This window comes from Dermacentor variabilis, unplaced genomic scaffold (assembly GCF_050947875.1).
Source record: "Dermacentor variabilis isolate Ectoservices unplaced genomic scaffold, ASM5094787v1 scaffold_13, whole genome shotgun sequence".
NCBI classification, from domain to species: domain Eukaryota; kingdom Metazoa; phylum Arthropoda; class Arachnida; order Ixodida; family Ixodidae; genus Dermacentor; species Dermacentor variabilis.
In genome coordinates this window covers 38,871,058-38,897,904 of record NW_027460291.1, presented here as the reverse complement: position 1 = coordinate 38,897,904, position 26,847 = coordinate 38,871,058, and the positions used below count along the sequence as shown (strand labels likewise).

At 43.4% G+C, this 26,847-nt stretch overlaps 1 protein-coding gene across 2 annotated transcripts in view; it reads left to right on the top strand.

The window, feature by feature from the left end:
• The window catches only part of LOC142566814 (dermonecrotic toxin SPH-like), a 116,679-nt gene that overhangs the window by 56,296 nt on the left and 33,536 nt on the right, over window positions 1-26,847 (top strand). For both annotated transcript variants that reach the window (XM_075677695.1, XM_075677694.1), the window contains one exon: window positions 12,531-12,771. In XM_075677695.1, the coding sequence (XP_075533810.1) occupies window positions 12,576-12,771 (196 nt within the window). In that variant the 5' untranslated portion in view covers window positions 12,531-12,575. The remainder of the gene's footprint in view (window positions 1-12,530; window positions 12,772-26,847) is intronic.

The window sequence follows — 26,847 nt, the reverse complement described above, 5'->3', positions numbered from 1 at the left end:
ATAGGGCTCTCTTGCAGATAAGGCATCTGATCCAACTGACCTGATTTTACACCTGCTACATGCATACAATGCACTCAGATATAACTGGTAATATTAATTATAAAAGGAATTTAAAAACTTGATAGTATGATGAAGATGCATGACTAGAAAAGTTGTCCCCCTCGTACTTGTTAAAAAGGTGTAAGTACGACACATGTTCTTTCTTTCCTCAATTGTTTCATTAATGGACACCCGGGAACCTCGAACCCACACAAAAAAAAGATACTGCTATGTTAATAGTGTTATGAATAATTTTTTGTGAAAGCTTTTTTTACAGACAAGTTGCAGTGTCGTTTCTGGAGGTTGAGCTGTATCATGCAAAATTACATGGAAAGTGGTCACATGGGAGTATGACAATATGTCATAATGTTCGTTTCAGTTGACTGTATTACCCTGCAAGTCGCTTCTCACTGTGGCCAGTGATGCAACAGCAGTGCCTGTGTGATTTTCATCACACTTCTGTCCTATGCCATCCTAACCAGAGTTGGCGGCGCATAGATACCCAAATTTCGATAGTGTTGCTTTCTCAGGTGGTTGCTTTTGATTTGCTCAATATCAGCTGGCTCTTCAGCTGCAGCAAACTTCTTTTTTACCTCTTCAACAACATCAACAACAATCTTATGACACCTGTGTTGTCCTTCTAGTTGCCTACAAAGACCAGTCAATCTAGCAACAACACTGAATGTCTCTACTATCTTCTAATGGGGGAGAGGTGTGTCCCACCATGTGTTCCACATTGTTGTCGCTATGTTGGCTGGCTGGGGAGGCAACAACTGTAGTATGTTTGCATTTGCATATCTTGAAGTGATGCTTGTACTGTGTTATAACACCTAACTTAGTCTTGCACTTGCTGCACAAGCACACTGGCTCGCAGTCGTGGTGAAAAGCTTTTGTATGTTGAGCAAATGAGTTGTACGCACTACAAAAAAAGTCACAGTGATAGCACACATGTTGCTCTACCAGGCCTGGTGCAGTTCCTTCTGACACTGCTGCTGGTGCTGACGCGCTGCTGCTTGCCTCGTACACTGTTGCAGCTGCAGTAGACATGGTAGTCTCTGTATCTATTGCTGCCGTGTCATCTGTCATGGTAACTTCAGGTGGTATCAGGCTCACTTCTGCAACAGAGATGTCGTTTGCCCCTTGAGGGCTCTCGTCATCAGGGCCAATAATTTCGCAGGCATTGTCTCCTGCATCGAAGAACCAATAAGAACAGCCTGAATTATTAAACATAGCTCTAAAAAGTAGGGACATCAAGACTTAACCACAAGCTTTGCACATCAGTGACCAGGCTTAATGAATAATGCTTGCAGGAGGAGTTACACAATTGTGTGTGTAGATTACAGTATAGCCTCATTAGAAGAGATACTCAAGAGGCATGGGAAACATGCCTCTCGAAACCAAAAATTTTAAAACACTGAGGAGCCAGACTAGATCACTTTATTATGCATCATCACTAACGTATGTTTAGATATACCTGAAGGAATAATTGTTCAGGGTGGCATAAAGGGCCCCTAAACCACTTCTCGACATTTTTTGAACATTTCAAGTAAATACGCGTATCGAAATCAGAATGCCGTCACAATTGACGATGCCAAACGCCACAGTGCGTAGCACTGTGGGAGCACCACAATATGAAGAAAACGACCCCGTGCGCCTCTCTGGACCTATCCTGCACCCCCCAGTTTGTCCTGACGTCACCAGGCTGTCTCTGATGATGTCACCAGTTTCCGGTACTGTCGATTGGTCGAACGAAAGTGTACGACTGCCGGGAAGGCCTGAAAGCAAATACACACACTCCTTCTTCCTCGTCGCGTTGCTCGCGATGCCATTGTGGGCAGCCAATGGGGGCAAAGATCAGAAACGCCAACAGAAGGGTCTTCCTATGAGGCTCTTCAACTAGAGTCACCATACAGTTACATTGCATTGGCGAGGTCATTAGCGCCTTCCCCTCGCAGGACGGGCCAGCACGGCAGCAACAGAGCTCGTTGGTGATGGCCTGTCCCGTAACATTTGGAGGTGTACTAGGCGAGGAAAAGACGATACTGTCCAGATGGCGTGTACCAGATGAAAGGGTAAAATGAGCGGGGACTACTTTTCGATAATCAAACACACGTAGCTCCACTATTACTGCACCGTTTCGAAAAATTCTCGTGGCTACGTGTTCGTTGCCTTATCGTGTACAACTGCAACACCGCAACTAAATTTCAACCTCGGTTGTTTAGGGGCCCTTTAAAGAAGACGTTCACAGCTTTTTAGTGACTGTAGATTGTGTTAGCTTCCTTCCCAACTTCTGGAAGTCAAACACTTCACTTTGCAAGCCTTGTTGCTCGCAGTACCTTTGAAGTGCTGTTAGACGCTCGTCAGCTTCAACTGCCGACACTTTCAGCCCTGCACTGTCCTCGTTGCCCTCCTTTTCTAGTTCATGTTTAAAGAGACATGCGCACTTGACTTGTGTGAGGATTGCGTGATCTTTACGCCCTTCGGAGCACACAAGGTGCACAAGTAACAAAGGTGTCTCTTGTGTACAGTGTTGTTAACGTGGCACACATCGGAAAACCAACCAAACCATTATCAGATGTCTCTTACAGCCAAGTGTATCTTGTAATGAGATTCTACTGTACTGAATATTTTTCATCAATGTATCATCTGCATGTACATATAGTCACAACGACATGTTGTGTGGTATTCCATATCAGGAAAAAGCTCGTAATGAGGCTAGCATGGAACCTAATCCTTCACCTCTAAACAGTTTTTTGGGCCCACATCATTCTCTCATATGACATAAGGAAACAACTTGATTGCAGTAATGGCTGCATGTGATCTGAGTTGATTGAAACAAACAATACGTAAGGTTGTCCTGTATGTAATTTTATCACAGTGCTTTTTAGATGTCCTGCTGGAAATCCTGGCTGCACGATGTTTCTCATGCTTTTTGGCACGATTCCTTTCTTTTCCACTCCACTCTTTTTTCTAGTTTTCTCCCCTTTCCCTTCCCCCTTGCGTAAAATAGCACACCTGAAGTATCAAATCTGTTGGATTATTGTGTGTATCAAACCTGTTAACATGTGCGCTTCTCTGTGGTCTGTGTTGTATTTTGGCGCTGTACAAGTCAATTAATGATGAAAGATGGAACGTCCCTGCCTTTAGTTTAATTGTATATATATATATATATATACATATATATATGTCTCTCTCATGTTTTGAAGTATATGTACACTCAGGAGTGCCTGCATGCTCTTCTCCCCTGCTCCAGTGACAAAAAGGAGAGCCTTTTTATGTACCATAGTAAAACATTCAAAGGTTTTCGCTGTGCCCATTACATCACTTATCATATGGATCTGTCGCAATACAGAGTAGCAGTGGTCCATAATACTAGCCTTTCCCAACATAACTATAAATTAGCACATACCGACATGCTGTGAAACAGCTGTTGCAAAGCCGCTGGTGCTGGCAATTTCCGCAGAACTGCAGTGGTACAGCCGAGTGCCACCGGTATGGTGACAAATGCATATGCATGTTAGCAACTCAGTAGTTGTTGATGGTTTCATAACCTTTACACTACACAATAAAGTAATCTAGACAACTTTGTTGGAACAAATGCACATAATTAGGACACCATTTAAACACTAACATGATTAATTGCCCCAATCTCTCACTCACTAAGGGATAATACTACTGAAACATCGGTGGAGAGCTCAGATTAACACAGCCCATAAAGGACAAGCTTTCTTTGAGGAAAACAGCTATAACAGCGGTTAGTTTTCTTGATAATTTTATGTGCTAGCTTTGATTTAAATGTCATGCTGTACTATAATATATGAAGTGCCGCATTTAGAGCAGCAGAAGGCGTCGTCAGCCTCATGGTACAACTGATTTTTGCACTGTTTGTGTCAGTGAGCCGACAGATACAAAGAAAATTGAATTCACACATACATATACAATGCAAAGTACACTTCTCCTTCTGAAAAGGCAGCCACCAGTTCCAATGCTGCTGTAAGGAAAGGTTATACAGAGTGCGAGACTGCATGGACCTACCACTTATGACTGTAAGTGTATGATCTGCTGATTAGAGAGGTAGTCACATGCTATTTCTAGTCTCTTTTAGAAGCATTACTAAAGGATAAATTAAAATCTATTCATAAGTCACGAATTTCACGCATCCACAGTTTGGCTAAATAACTTGTGAGAAAAACACATGTTTACCTGGAATAGCAACCTTTTTTCCTGCTGCAAAACTTTCCTTCGAAATAATGAAATAACTTTACAGCGTCATAATATATTGTGTTTCTCGCAATTACTTGCCGGCAGTGGCGAGTTACAGTGTTTATATCTGACTCATTGGGCGACAATACTGCCAAACACATATGCTTCACGAACACGAGAACACGTCCCTCGCAGAGAATAGCAACCATATATGCCTCTGTGAGACATGATCGCACCTTTGTGGTCAAAATGTACATTAGAACGACACCACCATCTCATTAAAAAAAAGGCCTCAGTACAAGGCAGCAGCCAATTGCATAATGTGAAATTGCAACTGATGTCCACTTACTGGTGGCCTGTGTTTGAATCACTTCTGGCAGTTGACTGGGTGCTGAGAAATGCACGTCCTGGGTTGTGCCTACATAACATAAAGGGTTATATCAAATGTTGAAAATATATAAACGACGGCATTTCATAAGTCGCAAAACAAATGAGTAAACTAATAAACAAGTGTAATGTGAACAGAGTACACATGATAAGATAGGCTGTCAACTGGTAATGCATTACGCGAAAAACCTAATGCATACGAAAGACTATATATACACACGAAGCTGACACACAATTTAATTCGCTCTAGGTTTTTCCGTGCAATATATTATATTCAAATTATTATCTCTCGTGGTTAGAGCGAAATTAGTGTAAATTACGCACTAAATTATGTACCCTGAAAAACGTTTCTTCAAGATGCACCTGTGCGCGCTTCGAATGAGTAGGGTTGTAAAATTAACGTACAAGGCATTTAACATGGTTGCTGAACACGGATTTCCTTTGCCCTGTGTCGTGTACAGTGAGCTACATGTATCTGCCCCCCCCCCCTTTTTTTTGTGCTAGGCATACTGCGTGCCACTGCACCTATACGCACGTCTATGAACCTCACGACACAGAAATAAAAAAGCGCCAATCACCCATGCGTGCATGTTGTAGTGGGCCTAACCTAACCAAGCATAGGCTGTTGCTCTTTATAGTAAACACAGGCACCGTGCTCATTGCAACTATGTATCATGTCACTAAGCAAATATGCAATTTCATTGTACCACTATTTTTTTATCACATGGATGTATCTGTTGAGAGGCAAGACAAAAACCAGTCACTTCTGAGAACTAATCAGCTCTTTTTTATACAGATTTCTAACTTTTCAATGACACTTGCTGCTATGTGTTTGTCTCCAGAGAGCATACTTGATTTCACTTTCCAATCAGAGACATTACATAAATATACCATGTTAAGATGACTGCCTAGAGCACGTGAGAATTTTCATCTTGGTGTAACATACCGTATCTTGATTTTGTTGACATTTGGTCAAATGGTACACCCAACATACCCACATACTAGTTTTTGTGTCCAAATTGCATGCCAATGTATTTTGATTTTTTGGCATTCGCTCCTCTGCACTACGTGAAGTCGCGCTGCACTGGCTCCTTCACATCCTCGTGTCCTTGCAGCTGCCTTCTTGCGTTATATAAAACGGGTGCCTGAAAAATATCGTGTGCAAAAGTCAATACAAGGGCATGGTGCGAAACAACATCAAGACAGTCAAGAACATGGCAATAAAAGAAAGTCTTAGCTCTTAGTCTTCCTAGTGAAATGCATGCAAAACATCGAAATGACTGCAACAGTCAACTGCTAAACTCCCTTCAATTTTTAGTTTTAAACAAATAACTAACAGTTCATCCTTGTTTGTCACCAATGTTAGAATACTCTTGCTAATAAATAGAATATTGGTCATTTTCAGACGTCATAGGTCTGTCATAAGTCTGGTGTATCGCAAACACCACTTGTGGCACACCCTAAGCACGTGCCCAGTGTGCCCCCCGCACAATCCCTGGTTGTGCCACTGCTGAAGCCATATTTTGAGGATTATAGCGGCAAACATGATGCTCAGTATGGATGAAAATATTGTCCTTCAGTTCAATGGATATATGGATGTGCCTATCAAAAAGGGCAACAAGGCTTGTTATGGCAGGCTTACCCGCATTTCAATACTAACAAGAAAGTTCACTGCGGCCTGCATCTAAGCTTACTAAAAGGCATGAACTTATTTTTATGTATGAGGTGTGCAATGGAGTTCATTTTTGACAGACTCGACTACTGCTGCAGTTTGAAATCTGGCATTTTAGATTCTTGAAGGCATGTAAAAGTTGCAGTTAAACCGCAGTTATTAGACCAACTTATTGTTCTGTGAACAACAGACGACTGGTAACACGGAATTAAAGCAACGTTTTATTTTGATATTTGATTTCTCTACTAAATATATTCAAGTGATAAAGACATTTTGATCTGGCATGCAATATAGAAATGCATACATTACGCTTGTAACCCCCAGAGGAAGGCTGATTTAGCTGTTCATATGACATAACTCTGACACGCCAACTCATATTAGCAAATGCACGGGCATGTCCAAAAAAATAAGCGTATGCAAGGCGCCCCTGCAATTGTAATTCCCCACAGCAGCCGTTATATTCGACGCCGATGCATAACTAGCTGCTCGACAATTCACCAAGTTCGTAGACATAAGCATCCTTTCAGTTTCGCACCGTGCTCGAAAACCGCAACAGGATACAAAACCAGACCTGTAATCACACCATTTCAATACATGAGCAAAAACAGTTCGGTCTTAGGGATAAACACTGTGAGAGCGATTTAGTGCGCGACGGCTTCGAGCGACAAAACGGGCCGGCGCTTGAACAGATGGCTCGGTCCTGGAAATCTAGAAATCGTCGCTCGTCGCCCGGAAGTGCTATGAGCGACTAGCCAATAGCGCGAAGCCGGAACTGGATGTACATCGCTCGAATACTACCGATTGTCGCGCGGAACGAGCAAATGATTCAGTTTTTATACGTGCAAGGATAAGAACCTACTGCAAGACCTCCGGAAATATGTTATGCTACTTTTTATAGTAAAATACATGAACGTAAATTGCTAAAGCACGCGTCACGCTTGATTGCAGCCCCCATACCGGCAAGACCGGGGAGGCGTCGCTCAAAATCGTCGCTCGCACGGAGTATGACTTGTAGGCGACGAGCGAACGAGACAGCCATCTCCATCGCGTCGCTTGTAGCTGCCGCGCGCAAGATCGCTTATATGGCGTTTATACTTTTTTCAGCATAAAACATGGATTCCTGATGCGTTTTCAGTAAGTTCAAGATAACGCACCCAACTGACCCCTGCAGCATGCAGCTCAATGCCTGCGGCAAAGTTTCTAACTAGCACTGGTGCTGCACGTAACTTCAGTGGTCGCAGATTCCCCCTGGGCGAGACACCGCGGCTTATTTATAACAAAAGCATGCTGCCAGCAAAATGACGCCTTCTGTTATGTGATTCCTTAGTTCAACAGCGTTCTGTACACAGTAGACTGTCAAACTCAATAAATTCAAACACACAAAACGCACGCTAATCACGCTCCGCATATATATAGGCTCGGAATCACGGGCTGGTGCACAAACCATTTTAAGCGTCCTCTCGCCTGGCGTCTTATTGTACATACCATAGTTCTGGCAGCGTTTGCGATTTTCAAAGCTCTTACGGACAACGGCAAAGTGATGAAATCACATGCAGTTATCGCGACGACTGGCTTTTTCGATTGACATCGAGACACAGCGCGTAAGCCTAGTCCGTTGTCAATCGCGTCGGCTAAGCGCAGCGACGACTTCCTGGCGATAGCATGACATACATGGAGCATGTGCACCTAAGTTAGAATTCACTTACCGTGGAGGATTTGTTGTTATATCCAAGGAATGACGAACGACTGTCGTGTTTTCGCGGACACGCGAGATGGCTGACACACGATCTCCCTTGGATGGCCTTCGTTGCTGCTCGCTGGACGGATCACTTTGCTCCAGTGCTGTGTTTTTCCGCGATCTTGAGCGCGCGCGCGCGTGGTGGAGCAACTCCGAGTGAAAAAGTAGAGCGCTCGCTACGTGTTCCTTTGAACTGCGGCGGCCTGTTCTCTTAGAAGCAAAACGATGTGTTCTTTGCTCGGCGTGCATGAATGATACATTGCCATGTTCGGGGCCAGCCACCTACAGTTGAAGCAGAAGATTACGCTACGTTTTATTCTCTATTGCCGCAAGAGTAGAACGGGCATTCTACTCTCTCTCTCTGAAGGGGAGAGTGAAAAGCACATTTCACTATCTCCTTGGTGACAGAGTGAACAATGCATTTCACTCTCCACGACATTTTGCGAGAGTAAAACAACGCTCTGTAGAGTAAATCGGCTGCTTCACTCCTGTGATACCCTTCCTAGTTTTTAGAGTGTAGTTTGTGAAACACACAAAGATTGGCGATACGGCGACGCGCGGAAATATTAGCAAGATGAGTTTTACGGTTTAGAGATGATATGCTTATGTCGGTATGAATATGAAGAATGGATGAAACTAGTGGCACGATTTTGTACAGATTCTAGTTCGTTTCTTAAGTATGCCTGGTGCGGGCTCCAGATGGGCGCTGCATATTCTAGTAGCGATCTGATGAGTGATTTGTACGCGAGAAGTTTTATGGTGCGTGACGCAAATGACGCTTTAAAAAACCGAGGGATCTGTTCGCCGATGATATGATATTGCTGATGTGTGCATTCCATGAAAGGTCAGAGGATAAGGTGACGCCTAGATATTTGTATGATTGAACTTGTTCGACAGTGGAGTGGGAGATTAGGTATGAGAATGATAAGGGATTAAGCTTGCGAGGAAAGGAAACGAGCTTGCATTTAGTAGGATTAAGCTTTATTAACCAAAGATTACACAACTGTTGTACAAGGTTAAGGTCATGTTGGAGTGCAGTTTGATCAGAAATCTTTGTAATTGTGCGATAGATGACACAGTCGTCGGCAAATCGGCAAGTAAAGGGATATGGGAGAATACATATACAGGTTGGTCGTTAATATTTATGAGGAATAAGAGGGGTGGCGAGTACAGATCCTTGGGGGACGCCGGAACGGCTACATTTAATTGAAACAAACTGGGAGCGTTTGTTAAGAACTGTTGTCATCCATGAGAGAAGGTTAGGGTGCGAATTCAGCTGGAAGAGTTTTAGTATAAGGCGTTTATGTGGTACTGTATCGAATACATTTGCGAAGTCGAGAAAGATTGCATCGGTTTGAAGGTTGAGGTCGAGATTAGAGTGTAGATCATGAAGAAATATGGCAAGTTGGGTTTCACAAGATAAAGATTTACGGAATCCGTGCTGGGAAGGATGAAAAAAATTGTTGGTGTCAAGGAAGTGCATAATGTGAGAGTATATGACGTGTTCCATGATTTTGCATGGGACGCTTGTTAGAGAAATGGGGCGGCAATTTAGGGGGGATTGTTTGTTACCTGATTTGTGGGCGGGAATGACCTTGCCCTCTTTCTAATCGTCTGGTAAGATTCCTGTTTCGAGTGAAAGTGAGAAGAGCATCGAAAAATACACTGCAATAATTTCTTTAGTATTTTTTAACAGTTTTGAGTTAATATCCTCGACACTAGCCGATGATGAAAGTTTTAATATGTCAATGAGTGATGAAATGCCAGCGACAAAAATTTCAACAGGGACCATCATTGGTAGTGTTGCAGTACGTGGCGTAGGAAGAGGCATACAGGCATGTTTCTGTATGTTACTAGCTATATCCTTATTAATCAGGTCTTACTAATACATAAAAGTGTTTTTCCGAGCGTGAAGGAAGCCCGCAAATGCACGCAAAATTGGTGCGCGACTGGCCACTCGAGGCATTTTGCGTGTATTCGCGGGCTAATTGCACGCCCTGAAGAAAAACTTTTATGTAGCACGTATTGAGCAACAGAAAGCTGTATCGGGGGTTTTTAATGTTGCTCTACAATTTCCTCGTATTCACTTAAAATTTAATTATAATGTTTGAGAAGTTGATTGATTATATTCTTAGACTAATTATCCAATTCGGTAGAATGAAAAAACATGATCTGATTATCTCCAACTAACGCCAAACAACAGTACCTTGGTCGTGTGAAGCTACGTGGCATTCGCATATTTTTAAACTTTAGCTGAAGTTAGCTGGGACACCCTGTATACCTAACCCAAATGGTGTAATATGCTGGGTACCTGGGCAGAGGCATCAAAGGAAAATAGGGTAGTAGATCAAATTGCTAAAGGAGCGAAAGATAACAATCTGTCCAAAGCACTTGCTGCCCCAGACCTGCAGCCATTTCTCCGTTAAAAAAAAAGCTAAGGAGCTAGTGGCAGCACTTGTAGGATGCCGAAACTTTCAATAAGCTCCAGGTAATTAAAGCGCACTTAGGAAATTCAATTCAATTCATTGTTGAACATCATCATGAGGAAATTGGCTGCCACTATCAAAGTCACGACGATGTCATGTGCTCTTCTGTCGTCTGAGGATAGGGCACACGTATGCTATCTAGTCCTATCTCTTAAATAGTGCTGACCCTCCCAAATGTGGTAGATGTGGTGAACCGCACTTCATATTTTGCTGGAGTGTCCGTAAGCAGAACCACAACGGTAAAAGAACTTTCCCCTAGCACAGCAACAGTGTATCATCTTCATCCCCGCTGTTTCTTCGCGCAGGATGGTTATTCTGCACTAAAGCCATGTTTAATTTTTAATGATGTGTTGTACATTATAATCGCAAGAGATGCGTACGACGCCCTCTCAATAGAGGGTGCTGCTGCTATAGTAGTGCTGTAGGCATATTCCTCTGGGCTCTTGCACTGAAGGGTTCTGGTGAGTTGGCTGTGCTACAGGCTGCAACACATACTTATCTTATTATACAATTCGTAGAATATGCTTCATGGTCATAGCCCACACTACTCGTCATTGTCAATATTCTAGCATCTATATATATTTTAATTAATTTACAGGGAATGTTTTAGACCTCTGTGCGGCCATAGTACGATTACCATTTGTCATTTACCACTTCATAGACTGCTTCATACGATTTTCTTGGCGCTCTTTCGCCATCCCTGCCCTCGCGCGAATAAACGCAACATATCATCGTCATTATAGTGCGTTGCTCCTATAAAACGTATTTGAATGGTTAAACGTAATACAGTAAACTCTCAGTTGTACGAACGTCAGTTTATCGAATATTTCAGAATACCGAACTTTTTAAAGATCCCCGGCAGTTTTCTTATAGATTCTAAGCAAAAATCTTTCACTTAAACGAATTTCGGAACAGTCAATATTTCAGTTTAACGAACTCGCTCAAAGGACCAAGGCTTACTTTTACGACCCACGTGGTGTGTTTTTCATCGGCTCCGTTCAGCCTTCCAGTTTTAAGTAACAACGGCAATTCGCGTGCCCACTTTCGAGATGAGTACGATGAAACGGAAGCGGTTGTCTCTCTCGGACAAGCTGGAAATCCTTCAGCTGCTGGACAACAGTCAAAGGCAAGTGAACGTTGCAAAGGACTATGGAATTGCACCGTCGACGCTGTCAACGATTGTGAAACAAAAATCGAAGCTTGAAGAAGAAACTTTGATGAATCCCGCCAGGGAACCACTCTGCACGGGGTACTTCAAAGAAGTGGACGATGCCGTTGCGGTATGGCTTCGCGACCTACGATCTCAAAACATTCCAGTGCCTGGCCCGATGATTCAAGGCAAAGCGAAGGAATTTGCTCTTCTTCTGGACGTTCGCGGCTTCGAAGCAAGCAGTGGATGGCTTACACGATTTCCGGATAGGCATGGGATCGCGTGGAATACGATTTGCGGCGAAAGCAAGGATGCCGACCAAGCGGCAGCGAGAACCTGGAGGGATGAGGTTGTAGCTGAAGTTGTAGGGTACATTGGAAAGTTGAGAGACCTTGTGTCTCAACAGCAAGTTGTGCCAGAAGAAGTGTACAAAAACACTGACTCTTTGGACAGTTTTGTTACGTTCTTTGCTTTAAAAGTACAAGTGCAGAAGAAGATTACAGATTTCTTTTCTAAGTGAGAAAGGCAGCATTATAACTGTTCAGTACCTTGTACTTGTTGATATGTACAAATTCCATCTCACACATTTCTAAAACTATGGATGCCTTGTCTTTTGCTCCATGAATGGCACTTCAAACTTTTGACTCTGTGTGCCATGTCTTATGTTGGTCTAGTGAATATTCAGTTTAGTGAACTTTCAGTTAAGTGAACTATTTCCTTCGGTCCCTTGAAGTTCACTGAAGTGAGAGTTCACTGTATTAGGAAATTGTGTTACAAAAACAGGAATTAAAACCAAGGAATATTCCCAAGGCGAGATTGAAAGTCGGTATTTTATGCTTGCTCCGTTTTGTACAGGCTGCTGCAACTAGCGACCTTCGACCTTTATTCGTGTTCGGGCACATGGCGAATAGCTTGGAAGAACTGGATGACTTCATGGCGCAAGGTGTGAATGCCATTGAAGCCGACGTCAGTTTCGCGTCCAATGGGACAGCCCTGAAATTCTACCATGGCCCGGGCTGTGACTGCGGCCGTTATTGCCAATACTCCACGGAAATTACAACGTACCTGTCCTACCTGAGAGACTCCGTCAATGAAGGTAAGTAAAATCAAGAAAGCGAATTTCAACAGCTATCCCACTGTGCTAGAATGATGGGTGGTCTCAAGGAGCCGAGACGCAATGTGAAGGAACCATTGCTTTCTCCCGCCATAGACTGCATCCGTTTCGACAATGTACCCCTATGTACATTGTGTACTTTGTTTTCACAAAATGCATAGGTGACAATACCCAATAATTACGTAATTATTAATTTGTATATAGGAGTGAAATGAAAAATAAAACGGTGTGCCCAACCATTTGTGAAGCGGGCTCGAATAGCTGTCAGTCTTCCACTTCAAGGCAAGCACCACACTTCTATTTCGCGGTAAGGAGGAGGGAGGTGCGTTAGAGAGGCCTAACTGAGCCTAGCGTTCCAGGCTTTCATGCACTGACACTAGTTGACTTGATAAACCGGAAGCGAAGTTCTACAACTCCGAGCTTCAGATGTCAGTGCTATAAACAGAATTCCATGGTTCACTGCCGTGTGGTGAAACCCAATTGCTGCAGGCGTTATTAGTGCATTATTTCACGTTCTCCATCAAAAACGTTACTCATAACGCCAGATCGTTTAGCATTAATGCCTATTTACATCATTGATATCTGCGATGGCGACATTGAGCGTACAGCTGTTACTCTAAGAATGTCTGGTACATTTAAGATAGTGGCAAGGACATATACTATCCATACGTGCTCTTCAGAGACCTGGTATTTGTGGTTTTCAGTGCCCAACATCCCTGCTAGTGTTCTGCACTACAACAACGTCGACGTGTTGACATCTATGGAATTATTGTAATAGATAATCTTTGAACACGCATTGACGGATTACAGACATTTGCAGACAGAGGAAAAGGCTATTCTACCAAGGATGTTGTAGTATCTACAATATGAGAATTGACCAGCCACATGTCCAGGAAATTACCACATCGAGTTGAGTTCGTTTGTTGAGCGACGACGTGTCACCCGTACGTTTCTATTGCCTTGTTAGCAGTCATTTATTATCTTCAATGACTTCAGTGCGGAAACGGCTTTATTCACTGCATAATTTTCCTATAAACCATTTTCACACTGCAAATTTGCCGACAGCCCTTATCCGTTGCTTTCAGTAAATTGTGGAGTTTGTACTTCAGTGGTAAGTTTGTGCTTGGATCGGAGTTCCAGCAAGATTTAGTTAGTTGCTTGGGAAATCACTGTAAACGACTGGGTTTCTTACATGCAAAGTATAAGAGTATAATCCTCAGTGTAACACCTTTGTTGTTTTAACGTAAACAGCTAATTTTATTTGTCTATTGATGATTGTAACCACGAGTGTAGTTTTATCACAAAGGTACCACCTATGATTCTTTGTGTAGAAACGCGCGAATGAGCACACGGAAAAGGCGAACGAGTAACAAGCATGCCGTCTTCTTACAGTATCACAAAAGAATAATCATGACAGGCACGTACCCAGAGAGAGGGCCCGGGGGGGCCCGCCCCCCTGCCCCCGATATTAAGCGGGATACCCCCCTTCCCTCCCACGCCACCACTCCTCCAACACATAGCTAAAGCGCCGCCAAATCAATCTTGAGACTTGACAGCTATTCGTCTGCTAAGATTGTGCCGCCTTTTTCTCTCCTTTTGCATGAAGGTAGTTATTGGCATCTCCTGGGTGTGAAGGCCAATTTTCTCATCGATTCGGTGCCCATGCGATGAACTCGAGATGCGCTCAGTTGTCACCATCTATTGGGACAGTCACGCGCATCGCTGTTGCTTCGTTAGTTCAACCTCCTTTGTTTAGACTGACCCAGGGGCCAGGAAAGGGATTCAGTTCCTAGTGAGCTGGCCTGTATGCTTTAAAAACGAGCTGCGGCCGGAGGAAAAGCCAGTTGCGCTTAACTTTTCCTTTTGCCTCATTACTTCCTCGACTGACGGCTCGCCGCGATGCCGGCATATCCTCGGAACCATATAACCGCGATATAGGTTAGATAAGGTGGAAAATAAAATTATGCGAAACAGCGTCCATTATCGAACTCTGGAGTAATCGGTAAACCCATAAGGAATATGAATGTCAGCCGTTAATTCGTCTCGTTTTTCCCTAATTGCACAGCACTTTTCGTGAAAAGTTGGTAACTGGATACAAGAGTCTCAAGGACTTGCGAAATTAAGCGATCTAATCAGGGAGAGAGCTGTGGCAACAGCCAGACAGGAAGGAAAGCAGAACATTCACGAATTTAACCGTGTTTTGTGAGCATATTTATCGATCAATCTCTTTTTATTTAAAAAGGATGTAAAGAAAACGCCACCGGAAGTGGCGAATGATTCCGTGCGTTTTGCATGACGTTTCTACAGTTATCAGTCAAGCCGCCTGACGTAGCCACCTCTCTGCTGTTCTTATGTGGATGTTTTCCTAACCTTTCGTGGTGGGCGCAGCACCTCTTGAACCACAGTGTCCTGCGCTTTGCGTGGTTGTACGGCACTGGCCATGCGTGCATTGTTACGCAGCTTCCCGAATAACAGTAGCAGTTGGCTTTGGCATTAACTTGGTAGAGCAGTAAAAGAGGGATCCAAACGAACTGTGATTGTTCCGCAAATATGCGTTTCTCCATCAATCTTCCACAGCTAATTCCAAAAACGCCACTAAGATTCTTAATTTTACACTTTCGCTTGTTTACTTGTTCTTGGCAGTGTTCGTCCTGCGCTTCTTTCTTGCGCGAGTTCATTTGAAGTGCTTCCATCTTTGTCAAGTAAAGGAGAGGTGTATCTCACAAGCGTACCTTTGAAATACACCTTGCTTCATTACTATTTTGCGGCTTTACAAGTCTTTATGGCGAACTGTGGGCATTATTGACATTTGTACTAGCAAATGTACCCCCCTCATTTGCACAAAAAGGTTACCCTGAGTTGTCCCCCCACCCACTAAAAAAATCCTGGGTGCGTGCCTGAATTATGATATTGGATAAACAAAAAAGTTGTTGAAACACGCTCCCCACCCCGACTAGAAAAGGTGGTTTCAGTGTCGTTTCTGAAAAACTATTACGTGGCGCTGAATAAAAACGATAATTTCCTTCAAGCAGGTCAGTGTCGGGAAGGAAATCTTGCACAGGCGGCGTTGTTTTATTCGTGCAAATTTGTGTTTTCATTGGAGTCTGCCATGATCTATGACCTGTCCATGTGTTTTGCAAAGCATAGTGGGACTTCATGGTATCGAAGCGCAAAGACGCACTGAGGCCGAGACACAAAAGTGTGTGTGTCAACACACACCACACACCGGCCGCGACAGCATAGTGAATATGATTGTGTTGTGCTGCAATGTTCCAGGCCGCGGGCTGGATCCTTACCGCGGCAGCCGTATTTAGTGGGGTTGAAATGCAAAAAAACTTTCGTGTATTCGTATTTAAGCACACTTGAACCCCAGTTGATCAAAATTAATCTAGAAGATTCCGTTAAGGCACGCGTAATAACAATATTCTAAATAAAGTTGACTGATTGATTGATTGTGGTTTTGCCACGTGAATTAAACACGAGAATTAGTTTTTTTTTTCACGCACACAACAGTGTGTATGTCAGTGTGTCTTTGTGCTTCAATACCATGGATACCATAAATACCAATGAACCCAGCTGCCCACCGTTCTGCAGTGGGTCTTCGTTTCCTAGTAACAATCTGGTGCTCGTGCGTAAAGGTGATTGACGACGTTGCTCAACGTTAAATACAACATGCGTGTGCTTATTATTTATTCTATTGCGCTTGTTTGTAGCATTTCCAGAAACAATCGTGACGCCATTATATGATGTGCAGCGTTAGCAAAGCCCTCTGGAAAACACAAACCTTGTTCTGTCTTAGCACTGACTTGACTTAGTGCATATGTCTAGACGTTGATACATCGTGGCGCCTGCACAACTACGCGTTGTGGTTCCTGAGGTTTGGGGTGTTTTCTCACTTCGGAGCTTACTTGTTTGCGTCATTTGTTGGCAAGCCTTACGTGTCTCGTAAGATTATTTTGGAGTTAGGCGCTCAGCTATGACGGCGAAAGGGAGGGCAGTGAGCCAACGCTCTTCTGCGTTGACGATAGGGGATATGCGAAATTGCTTGGACGTCTCGCAATAGTGAGCCGGATGTCTTGACCCGCCATATTGGTGTTGTCGAGAGGTTGCGACGTGCACGTAGATTTGCAGTGTGGCTGTGCGTAGGATCTCGTGTTTCGCTGTACTAATTTAGTCGCTCATTGTAATCGTGCTAAGAAAAATGACGCAACGGCAGCCCATTCCAACTACCGACCACGTGATGTGAAAAAAGAAACATCTGGAAGTTATGCCGCACCTCAGTGAAGATGTTTCAGCATGCCTCTGCAAATCCGCTTCGTCTCGCCAGAAGGCGAAGTTGTACAGCTTTGCTGTCGAAGCGCCCACCTTACCATCGTCGATAGCTACAAGCACCTGTGATTCGAGGTACGTGAGCACTTTTTCACTTCGACGCTGCGAGACAAAACGTTGGCAGACGTAAGTTAGTGTCGACTGATAGTGTTGCGTCACCTTTGTTTTGCCTAGACACGTTCAGAACAACAAATAGTAAATGTTATCCCATGGTGGTATGTAAAACGTCACCGTTCATTTATAGATTTATTGAACTCCGATTCTTGCATCTGTGTCTTCCTTTATCCTGTTGAAGTGGACTGATGAACGAACGTATAGTGCTTGTTGGGCACTCGCTGTGCACAGCAGTTTTATGGTACGACGATAATACAATCCTCTTTCGTGACGGGCGAAAACGTAATTTTACAAACGTGCAACAAAACATGACGAGTCGTAGCGAACGTAATGCAAGACCGGTAAATAGTAGTGTTGTCCGAACCATTTCGTTCCCTTCTATGCGCGAACGACTGTACTACTGTGGTGTAATGCTGCACACTTTAGTATTCTTTCTTTTTAGAGCGCAGCTCTTAGGCACACGTACCTGCGTTGAGCGTCGCCATGCTTCGGCGGCGTAACTGAGTGAACGAGCACAGCGAAGGATATAAGAGCGAACGTGGAGCGCAGCGGGGGATCAAATAAGGTGACAGCAAAGAGAGCGCGACGAGGAAAGCGGGGCAAGAAAGTGCAGCAGAAGTATGAGAAGGAAAGCGGAGGAAGATGGCGCTCACGCGCGCGCATCTGCGCGCGCGTGAAATATCCATGATCTTTTCAAATATCAAAAGCAGAAAACAGACCGTTGTATGTGGCCTTTTTGGACATTACAGGAGCCTATAACAACGTAGACCGCAACATATTGTGGTATATTCTGGAAGGGCAAGGCTTACGAAACGATTGTCTACAGATTTTGAGAGAGATTTACCTAGAAAATACCGTTTGCATTGAATGCGAAGGGATGAGAAGCGAGGAGAAAGTTCGTATCAACAATGGACTGAGGCAGGGGTGCCCTTTATCCCCGCTGCTGTTTATGATGTACATGGTGAGCATGGAGAGGGCGCTAGAAGGAAGTAGTATCGGGTTTAATCTCCCATAGAAACAGGCGGGTAAAGTAGTAGAGCAGCAGCTCCCGGGTTTATTTTATGCGGACGACATTGTGTTGCTAGCTAGTAAGCAAAGTATATGCAATATAAAGCTAATATCTGTGGACAGGAAGGCAACTATTTAGGTTTGAAATTTAGTGTTAAAAAATCAGGTGTTATGGTATTGAATGAAAACAGTGAACAGACAATGGAGATACAGGGCCAGGAAATACCTCGGGTAACATAATATATATACCTTGGCATATGGATAAACGAAGGCAATAGATATATGGAAACACAGGAAAAAACAATAACAGTGAAGGGGAAGAGAAATACAGCCATAATGAAACACAGAGCGCTATGGGGATACAATAGGTACGAGGTCCTCCGAGGTATGTGGAAAGGTGTAATGGTTCCAGGACTTACTTTTGGAAATGCGGAAGTTTGCTTTAAATCAGGGGTACAATCAGGACTCTCACGGGAACCAAAGGTCAGTGGATCGCCTCGCACTGGGCGCTGACGGGAAGGCTACAAATGAAGCTGTGCAGGGTGATATGGGCTGGACTAGTTTTGAAGTGAGGGAAGCTCGGAGTAAAATTGAGTATGAAGAACGGCTGAGGGATATGGAAGAAAGTAAATGGGCTGGGAGAGTGTTCCCCAGGTATCTGTACAGGAAAAACAGTGATTCACAGTGGAGGAAAAGAACGAGGAAGCTTACCAGCAAGTATGCGTCCTGTAGGATGGGCAACACAGCAACAAGGAAGGTCAAGCGGAAAGCCAGAGAGGCTGAAATAATCTCATGGGTGGCGGCAATGGAAAAGAAACCTGCCATAAGTAACTACTTAAGAGCAAAAAACGAAATCAGGAAAGAAACCAGTTATGATAACTCAAAGGGAAGTTCATTACTTTTCGAAGCGAGATCGGGATGCCTTAGAACACGCACCTATAAAGCGAGATATAAGAAGGAAGAAGAAGCATGTGCTTGCTGCTGTAAAGCTAGGGAAACTACGGAGCATGTTTTATTAGAATGTGGAGATGTCTACCCAGCGGTAGATTTAGGCACCACTGGCCTCCTTGAAGCCTTTGGGTTCAGCGGGAGCAGTGGTAAAGCAAACATGTCCACAATAGGCATTAGTAGAAGGCGATTGGAGGATTGGTGGAAGAAAAGTAGGGAAACGACAAAAGACGGAGACGTACAAAAGCACAGTTCGCTATAGAGGATCAGAAAATTTGGGTGTGGTAGTTCATAGTGTTTTCTTTATTGGTTAAGCTAGGTAGGACATTAGACAGTATAATAGCAAGAGCTTGGTGGTGCAACCTACCGCCCCGTTCCAAAGGGGACGCTCATAACATCCATCTATCCATCCATGCGGCAGCGGCGGCACCAGCTGTGCGGGGGACAGAAAAAATACAGAAAGGTCGCCTTCGCGCATAGCGTTTGTCGTAAGAGTCCCCAAGTAAAGGTTGCGGCGGCATAGGCTGCAGTTGACGGCAAGCGGAAACTGTTCGGGTGATCTATAAATGCGACCGGCCCGTTGTGGCTTTGCCAGTAGGGGTGGTGATCGGTGCCGTGCCTCAATATATCGCGAAATGAAAACACGTTTGCAAGTGCGCTCAAATTTCGCATTAGGGAGTATTGTAATCGCCAGTGATGTTTGTTCCTTCCTGCCTAAAACAGTCAAACGCTATATAGCACTCTGTGCTTTGTTTTTTTCTGTTATGTACATGTCACGGAAAAAATTTTTTTTTGGTTGCCTAATTTTCTCATATCGCTGAAATGTTTTCAGGGAGGACATTGTCCACGCGAAGGCAGCCTTCTTCAGAAGCCAAACGAAAGCAGGACAGCCTTGTAAGGTGTATGTAAAATCAAGTCTAGTCCGTCCGTGTCTAGCGCCTTTACCTTGTGTGCGCGTCCTTTGTGTATGCTGGGACCCCCTTTTTTCAAGTTCATCGTGCGCCAGCTGGCCCAAGAGCTTACGCTAATGCAAGTCCAGCAGTGGGGCTGTAGGCGACGCAACTTGTGGGTGACCAGTAGGCGTAAGTGGGGCTTCCAGCCCCACCCTTGTGACAATACGCTTGACCACCTAGATGTAGCAGAAAGGTTTTGAAGCTAAAGTTGGCTGAAGAAGAAAGGTTCCTCCAGAGCTATCGGGCACTGAGCTCCCTAAGCGGTTGGGATGGCCCAGAACATAAGGCATCACGCCAACAAGCCTCCAGAATGTCAACTGGCCAAGCCTGCAACAAGACGGTGCAGCAATGCCGATGCCCGCTATCCTGTTCGAAGTATGTTCCGAGCAGCAAGAGCAGCAGCAGCAGCTTGACAGCATGCACAAGCTTGGAGAAAGCTTCAAGAAACGCGGCTATTACAGCTTTGCTGTTGTGCTGTTGGCTACCAACATGTCTTTAGTTGAAACAAGGCTTGGTATTGTGGCCGCTGGATCACCATTGTCATATCAGCAAGTACTGTTGTCAGGAGGCTTTGAGATTTGGGTGTCTAGCAAAATCTTGCCCGAAAGCCGTAAACCGAGCTTTGCTCCTGTCTTTCTCATCCTTTTGATGACGGAGCTTTGTACCTGACTTGCCAAACTCGCTCATCCCTGACGAGCAGCCTATATTGCAGGTAAGCCTGTAAAGGCGAAATCGTGCTGCCATCTTTCTGCGTATTTCATTAGTGTCCCACAAGACTCCTTTTGATATTTGTGGCTTTGCAACTGTGCATTGTACACCATACGGTTCACTGTAGCAAAGCCGCAAGACCTGAATTTCTGTGATGGATAAGCAAGGGGTAATTGCAGAAGTTATGCAACATTGTTAAAACGGTAGGTAGGAAAAATGTACAAGTAAAGCATCACAGTACTAGTTTATTTTTTTTTGGGGGGGGGAAGAGCACACGCTTCTAAAGTATGCAATTGTAAAGGAAACTATATATAAGACATCAGCGGTGATCTCACAGCACATCTAGGAAGAAAGCATATAAACTAATTTCCTGTTGTCAAGAACAATAGAACATAACACACATGCAATCTTTTTATATGCATTGATTTTCGTGTATATAGGATATACAAGTGACTTAGGTGGAGGTATGAGAACTGAAAATGAATTCAAGGCAGCAGTCCCGACGGAACTTATGGAAGCAGGCCTGGTTAAATCGACTGACAACTCCTTCCTTTGGGCGATTCTTTAAGAGGGGGAGCTGGACAGAAAGAAACCTCTGTAATTTTATGGAACCAAAAGACCTTTCGCGTGTGCGGACCATACAGTACAGAGATAAAAATGAAGATGCTGCGGCATACCAGTACTGCACTGCGATCAGAAACTATGGCCATCATGTTTAAATATTATAATGTTTCGATATGATGGCCTTCAGTATTGTGGGCTATACGTGAACCCAATATGTCTACGGTTTGTTTCTAGCCCTGGTGGACTTATTGATGATCCGGAAGTGTCGAGCTATGGTGTACTTGAGGTAACATGCCCTTAAAGATTGAAAAACAGCACTCCAGAGATTGCGAAGTCATAGTGTGTTTTCCTAAGCTTCAGCGAGAACGATGCACCAAGCATGAGAAGAGTCCATGAGTATTAGGCCCAAGTTGTGGGGAAGATAGATATTGTTAAATGCCATTGGGCAGATTTTGTTGTTTAGTCGGTAAATGGGATTGCCGTTGAGCTTATATACTTTGAAGAAGACTGGAAGAGTATGAAAAAGAAATATGACAATTTTTTTCTTTTCACAAATGCTGCTATACATTAACAAAAAGCAGTCAAATTTCTTTAATGAAGCTTTGCACAATTTGAGTTCCACAGTAAGTTGAAATAGCTGTTGTCTGTGCTGTTAATTAAAAGCGTTCGTGGCATCATAGGTGTTTAGTGCTGTGTATTGCAAGAATTCCCAAGTAAGCATCCGCTCTCAACCATACTGCAAATAAAAGGTAGAGAATATTCATGTAAAAATGTGTAGTGTTGCGAGGGTGCCAAATTGAAATTTGGTTTAGCTCTAGCTTTGAACAGGTGCTTGCGTTAATGTCCTACTCTGTAGTAAAATAATCGTTTAAGCTAGTTTATGCTGGAGATACGCAATTGACATTTTTTTGCACCTATTTCAGTTTACCTAACAGTTATGAAAACCAACGGCCTGCAGCTTCAGGACCGCTTCCGCTCATCAGTGATCATATAGATTTCTCACCGCCACTGAGCCATCAAATAGCCACCAATTTTAAAGGCCCATGAGTGCATTAATACCACGCCCGTCTCTCAGCAAAACACATTTGAATTCACATTTCTAAAAAATTGCAAGTGTGAGGACACAGTTGAGTGGTAAGTGCAGGTAATTAGTGGATAAAAAGCGGCAGAGAAGGCGGCAAATTTGAACTGAAAAGCTTAATTCATTTGTTTTTGTTTTCGTTTCTAATGGAACAAATTGCAGTGCTCTTATTGGCATAAAAATTATGTTTATTATTCAAATATTTTCAGCGTTTCTATTGGTGTAAATGTGCAAGGGATGGTAAGGCTATTAAGGAAAGCAACAACAAGCCTCATTGTGATTACTAGTTACGGGACCAGTTTGTACAGCTTCCAATACGTTGTATTTATTCTGTGCGTCCTAGCTATGAAATAACTGGAGTTCCTTAGAAGGCCTGAAGATAAATTTACGACCACAAATGAGTCAGTAACCAATCAACCACATGTGAGTCAGTAACCAATGATCACAACTCCACGGCATTGCTTTACATCCTGTATGGTTGTGAATGCGTTGCCTTAAAAAAATTTGCGACAAGTAGTGAATGCGATGTTTAATAATTTGCTTGTTTGCTACATGCAACTCCAACACAGGTTATATCACCTGCACATGAGGTTGTCTTCCTTGGCGTCAAACTAGACTGCCAGCTTAAGTTTATTATAGATGCCCACATGGTTTAAAAAAATTGCGTTTGGAATGTGAATTCGAATTTTAACATGCTCACTTTTTTTCCTGCAAGACAAAACAACTTCACTTTATTAGGCATTTATGCATTGCCACTTATAATATTGCAATTCAGTTTGCGGAAATACATATTCCAATCTCGTGTTACATCTACAACGTTTTCAAAATCAAGACTTGCCGATCATCAATTTATGTAGCTATATGACACAAGCAGTACTAATTTACATTTCCTGAAGCACACTACCATTAGGTTGTATTCTTCACCTCTAATTGGATTCAGTGATATTCCACACAATCAACCATGAAGTCTTGTTACATACAACTAGTATTTCTGCCATTACCGACAGTTGCAGTACGAGACATTCGCCTGACATACTCCTTCATATAAATAATAACTGTAGAAGATTTACTGCTCTTTTTATGCGTAATAATACTGGAACAAACCACCACCGCAAAATAAAACCTGTCGCTCTACATTAACATTCAAGAGGCGTGAAGAAACATTTGCTGACCCCCCTGCTGGCTACAGATGAACTATTTGAATATTTAATGTAAATACATTTATTTTTGTATTTGCTTATGTATCGCTTTTTATTCTTTTTACCATTTATCTTTGAATGCCCTTCGCTTTCCATTTTAGACGTTTGTCTGATTTTTGCGTAGTATCTAGTTTATTTTCTTGTATTACGCCGGCATTTCATATATTGTAGGCACTTTGTTTTCTCGTTATTTGGTATGTTCACCTGGTTTACTTTGATGTCATTGTTGTGTTGCCAATAATGTGTTAATTAATGCATTGTTGATGCTAGGATGTCCCCCTGACAATTTTATACCTCGGTGACCTCCTCCATTACTGTTGCTGAAGGAACGAATAAAAAGAGAACCATTGTTTCGGAAAGCTAGGTAACTTCAGTTGCTTTTGGGGGTTGTGTGTCACCGGAGCATTGTGCTGCACCGCAATCATCTTCGTTTGCTTTCTGCTGAATGATAGCACTCTGGAAGTTCGACAGGATGGAAGCTATGGCCCAGATCTGGTTACTAACCTGAGCTAAAGTCAATGGAATGGGCTTGTCGAAAATAGGGCAGCCTTTTATTCTCTGTATTCATCGCTCAACATGTATCCGCAAAGAAATGATCTCTCTAGACTTTGCTACTTCCCTCTTTGATAAGGTGCCGCCGCTGAGGAACGGGGGTGTATTTGGATTGAGCTCTTTCTTTTCCAGATTGCCAGCAATGAAGATGCCTTTGTCTGCTATTATCAAGTCATTTTCGTCAAGCGCTAAATGTTGGAACTTGCTCTTTGTGACGCCTTCTCAATCTGGCATGGACCCTCGGAACAGCTTAGAGACAAAGCTGTATACCGTATCATATTCCTTTAAAAGTATTTGGGGACATAGAATGTGTGCTTGAGTGAAATGACAGAGAGGATGGTACTTCGCACTTGACTTCCGATTCATTTAGAATAACGCCTGTTGATCCATGTCATTGAAACGTGTTGCGACTAATTGCCTCCCTTGGCTTGCACAAATGTATACTGCCTAAAGTAGCATAAATGAAGTTTATCCAAGATGTGCAAATACTGGACACAGTTGACTGCGCAATACAGAACCTGTGAGCCAAGCCTGCCTGAAAACTAAAACAAAGAAAAAGAACTCGTTTGCAACAGTCAGTTTTATTTTACGCCCCTTGATAGTACTTGTAGTACTGTCTCCTTCAGCACGAAGAATATTGCTGCCATAATCAGACGGCTCTAGGAATGACACCAACTTGACAGAATCTTCAAAGCTTGGGAATCCAGTGTAGAACACTACGTCTTTATCATTTTTCTTTGTATGGTAAAACTCGATGTTCTCTCTCTGTTCTGACGGCCCTCGCTGGCAAGAATGTCTCTCTGAATTCTTATATCTGGCGCAATCTTTCTCACTGTTTTCAGCTCTTTCATCAGTTGAAAGCACTGGCATTGCGGCTTTCGTAGTTTTTCTTGCTGTCCTACTGTTGCTTTAAGACGTTCTAGCGTTTATACAAGCAGGCAGCCCAAAACAGCATATTCTGCTAAAGATTGTGCTGTATCCCCTTCTTAGAACCTGTGACTGGTACCTTCAACTTTAACTTTCATAGCAGTGTTGCTACAGTCTGGCGCATCATCCGGGCCACTTATATCAGCTGGTTCTAGTGTCCAGTCAAACTGAACAGCTTGCTTCAAACATTTCGTGTGGAGTGGTGACACATGTCGCTTGAGGGCGTGGGAGTTTTAGACATTTTACTGAATCTGAAAACATATTGGATTGCTGTGTCTCGCAGAATATTAAGGCCACTTGCCACGCCAGAGGTGAAGTCACATGGCTGGGAATGTCTGGAGCGCAATTCTGTCAATTTTGTTACTTGGAAATCGGAACCTTCGTCCCTCTTAATTGGGACGAATCATATCTTGTACAGCACGCCGTTCTTTCCAAAGCGGTAAAATCATACATGTCCAAGAGAGAAACACTGGATTAAATGTTTTACATGCTATAGACTACCCCAGTATATGAAGAACAACCACTATATGTTTTATTTAGGGGAAGTTGGTGTAAAAAACAAAAACAAGTGCGAAAGAACAAGGAAAACTGCTTCTAAGAAGCGTTGAAATGATGTTCATAACATCCCACTTGGAGCTCGCGCACCCGGCCAGATATTCGCATCCTAATGCAAACTGTGCGCAAAAAATTTACTCTCCCAGTTTGTTGAGCTAACTATCCATAAACTACGTCATTACATGTGGTAAAATGTCCGCCAACGGTACTTAAATAGAGTGTGCCTGCAGCCGCCGCGGCGGCTTAGGTAATTAGGTGTTCTGCTACTGGCTCAAGATGGCGTGTTTGGCCCTGGCCGCACTTCGATGGACGTGAAATGCAATAACATTCTTGTACTTCGATTAGGGAGCGCCGCGATAAGGGAGCGATGGAGGCAGCGCGTAATCTCTGTAGAGCAGAACTTCGCGATAGCTGCGCCGCAGGTTGGCTTTAGATACAAGCGCAACTAGATTGAACTAACTTGGGCTTACTAAATCCTGACAATAAACCGTACTGCACTGGATTAAAGTAAGAAACAAACGTCACGCGGTCGCACCCACCGCACTCTTGCTGGTTAAGAAAAAGCACATGTAAGAGGCAGAACTCAACAAGTGCTCACCAACACCTTTTCATCGCAGACTTCACATGGTATAGTGCATATTTATTAAACTTAACGCGGCATTCTGCCTTCTCGTCGCTAAGCGATAAGCGTTTTAAAATCGCCCGGCAGCCTTTGCTAAGCTAAATGCTGTTCCGATTTGGTCCGAACGTAAACGAAATATTAGAGACATATTCATTTTCTTCGCTCTCAGTGCACTCCACGTCGATTGAAAAGGGGGACAAACCAGTGTTGTGGCAACTAAAGCAGTAAAAATATAATAAGAAGTAGCAGTTTTGCCTGACAGGCGAAGCATCGATTGCGACAGGTAATTAGTAGGCAACCATACGAAATAAGAATAGTAGTTTTATGAGCCGCATAAATTTGCGAACATTCGCTTACTAAATAAATTAACAAGCATGGTGGCAGCGGGCGCAGACAAACTGGTACGCATGAAACTCGATGACCACGCAAACTTGCTGTCAAAACGCAGGCGAGAGGACGCGAGGCATCAGCAGCGAACGAAGTGACCTTCGTCGTGTC